Raw genomic sequence first — 3,184 nt, forward strand, 5'->3', positions numbered from 1 at the left:
CGGACTGGCTCATTTGGGCGGGAGTTCTCCCGGCTTTGCGCGGGAGTGTTCCCGGCTTGCTCATTCCTTCTTCAGGTGACTACTGAATTATTTAAGAGTTAAGTGCCTTGTGCGTGTAGCTTTCCTGCGCAGGTAGCCTTCCCTGATGGCTTGTATCCGCAGCTGCGGGAACAGGCAGAGTACTTCACCATTGGGAGGCTTTTCCTGCGGGAACAGATTGCGTACTACGCGTAAGGACGTCACGTCTCTGAGCATGGTGGGTCCTGCGGACCCAGTTGGTTTTTGCGCAGACGTCCCTCTTAAAGGTGAGTCTTGCGGGTCCAACTGGGCTCTGCTGGGACCTACCTCTTCATGGCGCAATCCGTGGGACGTCGAGAACTAAATTGTTTAAAGCACCAAGATGGAATTGGTTTAACATAATTGATCACTATGTTCAAAACTACCAAAACCTCATGGAGAATCTACACAAGAGGTACTCAACGCTCCTGACTTGCGAGGAGGTTACAGACCTACCCGCATCATACCCAAAGATCAAGCAGAAAAGTCGGGAATTTCTGCACGTGACATTAGGACTTCCGCGGGAAGAATCCCCATGGAAAACCTTAAAACTAAACCCTTTTCAAAACCCTTTGCTTAAGTCCAAAAGTTCACCTCACTTATTAAATTCATGAGAAGAACATTGGACTGGGGGGACTTGAAGAGGTAGGTCCCAGCAGAGCCCAGTTGGACCCGCAAGACTCACCTTTAAGAGGGACGTCTGCGCAGAAACCAACTGGGTCCGCAGGACCCACCATGCTCAGAGACGTGACGTCCTTACGCGTAGTACGCAAGCTGTTCCCGCAGGAAAAGCCTCCCAATGGTGAAGTACTCTGCCTGTTCCCGCAGCTGCGGATACAAGCCATCAGGGAAGGCTACCTGCGCAGCAAAGCTACACGCACAAGGTACTTAACTCTTAAATAATTCAGTAGTCACCTGAAGAAGGAATGAGCAAGCCGGGAACACTCCCGCGCAAAGCCGGGAGAACTCCCGCCCAAATGAGCCAGTCCGTATGATATTGGAGGATCTTTTGTACTGTACCTGATGAGGTATGGACAAAAGATCTGACCAAGGATACGACAGCTCACTGACAACAGTATGACGAGCAGCACGCTCTTGTACTGTATGTCACTATTAGCCGCTGCCTACTCACCAACCTGTCGGAGGACGTGCATGGCATGGCCTGCAGTTGGTGGAACAGGAACAGTACACAGCCGGCCTGGTCACTATCAGCCGCTGCCTATCCACCAACCACAAGCATGGCATGTGCGTAGCCCACAGTTGGCAGAACAGGAACACTATTCAGCCGGCTGTACCTGCTTGGAAACCTACCTTCGGCTATAAATACTCCAACACCTTGGAATGGTATCATCTTATCTCATATCTCATATCTTGATATATTACCTGATATCTGCTCTAGTCATTCTCTTAATATACACTTATATTCAAGAGCAATCTAGTCTGATTCTCACGCCGGAGGGTGGTCACAAGGAGGTACCCCCCCCCCCTTCTCAGTGACGAGCTCACGGTGTCTGTTTTGCAGGTTATCAGAAGAACCATCTTTGCCGGATCTAACCCCTCGTGGGAAACATCTATTTATCCCCCAGATTATCCGTAATCTGCCCGGGGTCGATTAGTGTTTCTTCACTTTGTGTGCATATATAAATCTGATCTCCATCTATATCCCCTTTTGTCATGAGCTATGGCAGTTGAAAAGAAGTTGCAAACTCCACCATCCGAAGGGATTCTAAAAAACGTATGGGCGAATTTCATAGGCGAAGATTGTCATACGAACGATGAAACATTAAAAAAATCGTGTGAAGTTTCCGAATCATTGGAGGAATTACCAAATCTTGATCTTGGTAGAGATGATCAATCGGTTGGTTTTTTACAAAGGCTCCCAAGCCTAGGTAGATGGATATCTATGGGAGCGGAAGAATGGGAAGAAATTCTTGATGGGATCATTTTTCCTTCGGAAAACTTGGAAAATTCAAGCGAGTTTGTTTCAAAAGGCGGTGACAATATTACAAGTCCAAAACAAAACGTCATGACGGTTGAGAAACGTTATCGGGGAGTCAGGAGACGCCCGTGGAGAAAGTATGCAGCCGAAATCAGGGATTCGACTAGAAAAGGAGCACGCGTTTGGCTTGGAACATTCAAGACAGCCGAAGAAGCGGCTTTGGCTTATGATAAAGCTGCATTGAAATTTAGAGGTCCAAAAGCAAAGCTAAACTTTCCAATCCAACTAGTAGAACATGCATCGCGGATCACTCATGCAGAAACCTACTCAAATGATCATCCTTCCACAAGTTCTCAAGAGACGAATTCGACATACTTTCCTAGCTTACAAGCAGAAAATCGTCATACAAACAAAAGGGGTTTGAGAGAACTGGGAGAACTCCAAGAGGAGGTGATTATGAATGGACCCCCACCATTGAAGAGATAGGAAACTTTAGAAGGATCTTATAGCTATGACAACATTGATATACTTGAGTTTGAGTATCTTGGAGCTAGTTATCTAGAAAATTTATTGTCCAAAGGCTTTTAAGAAAATTACATCACAATAGTTTTGCTTGATATGATTTATTTGTATAAAGAAACTTGAAACTTTTAAATTATAATGTTATAACTTGTTCGCTGCATACATTATTGCCTCATTTTATAATATATGTCACAAAAGAGAAATTATGAAACTATCTAATGGTAACGAATAAATATTATTTTGAATTTACCCTTTTTATGATTTTTTTAATTAGTTTTTCTTTGTTTTTTTGCTTATAGAAAATTAAATGAAATGATTATTGAAGTAAATATTAGATGGGTCAGAGTAAAATACAGTGAATTAATTTTAAACGAAAAAGGTGCGAAGTATAGCGAATTAATATTAAGGGGCAAAATATAGCAATCGAAGATGAAATTGCGATTCTGGATTCTATCGAGTTCGAAGTTGACTTAGAATTGATGATAAGGGTCATAGGTTGGTTGGATTGTTGAACTAAATTTAATATAGGTGCAGTTTTGTGCCATGGTATAAACCTATGCATTCTTATATGTTATTGATAAAACATAGGTATATAAAATTTTATATAAATTATCTAATGAAAACAATATAATGCAAACTTTAATTTAGACTACAATATGATATTGC

General features: G+C 42.7%; 1 protein-coding gene across 1 annotated transcript; it reads left to right on the plus strand.

Annotated features, from left to right (window-relative positions):
• The first annotated feature begins 1,689 nt into the window (after positions 1-1,689).
• On the plus strand, positions 1,690-2,482 carry LOC143594028 (ethylene-responsive transcription factor ERF091-like). The gene has a single exon (XM_077073452.1). It carries the CDS (start codon positions 1,739-1,741, stop codon positions 2,480-2,482), a length of 744 nt encoding a protein of 247 aa, XP_076929567.1. The 5' UTR covers positions 1,690-1,738.
• The last annotated feature ends 702 nt before the right edge of the window (positions 2,483-3,184 follow it).

This window comes from Bidens hawaiensis, unplaced genomic scaffold, assembly GCF_021521415.1.
Source record: "Bidens hawaiensis isolate Kalapana, Puna unplaced genomic scaffold, B.hawaiensis_p1.1 tig00043012_1, whole genome shotgun sequence".
In the NCBI taxonomy this organism is placed as follows: Eukaryota; Viridiplantae; Streptophyta; class Magnoliopsida; order Asterales; family Asteraceae; genus Bidens; species Bidens hawaiensis.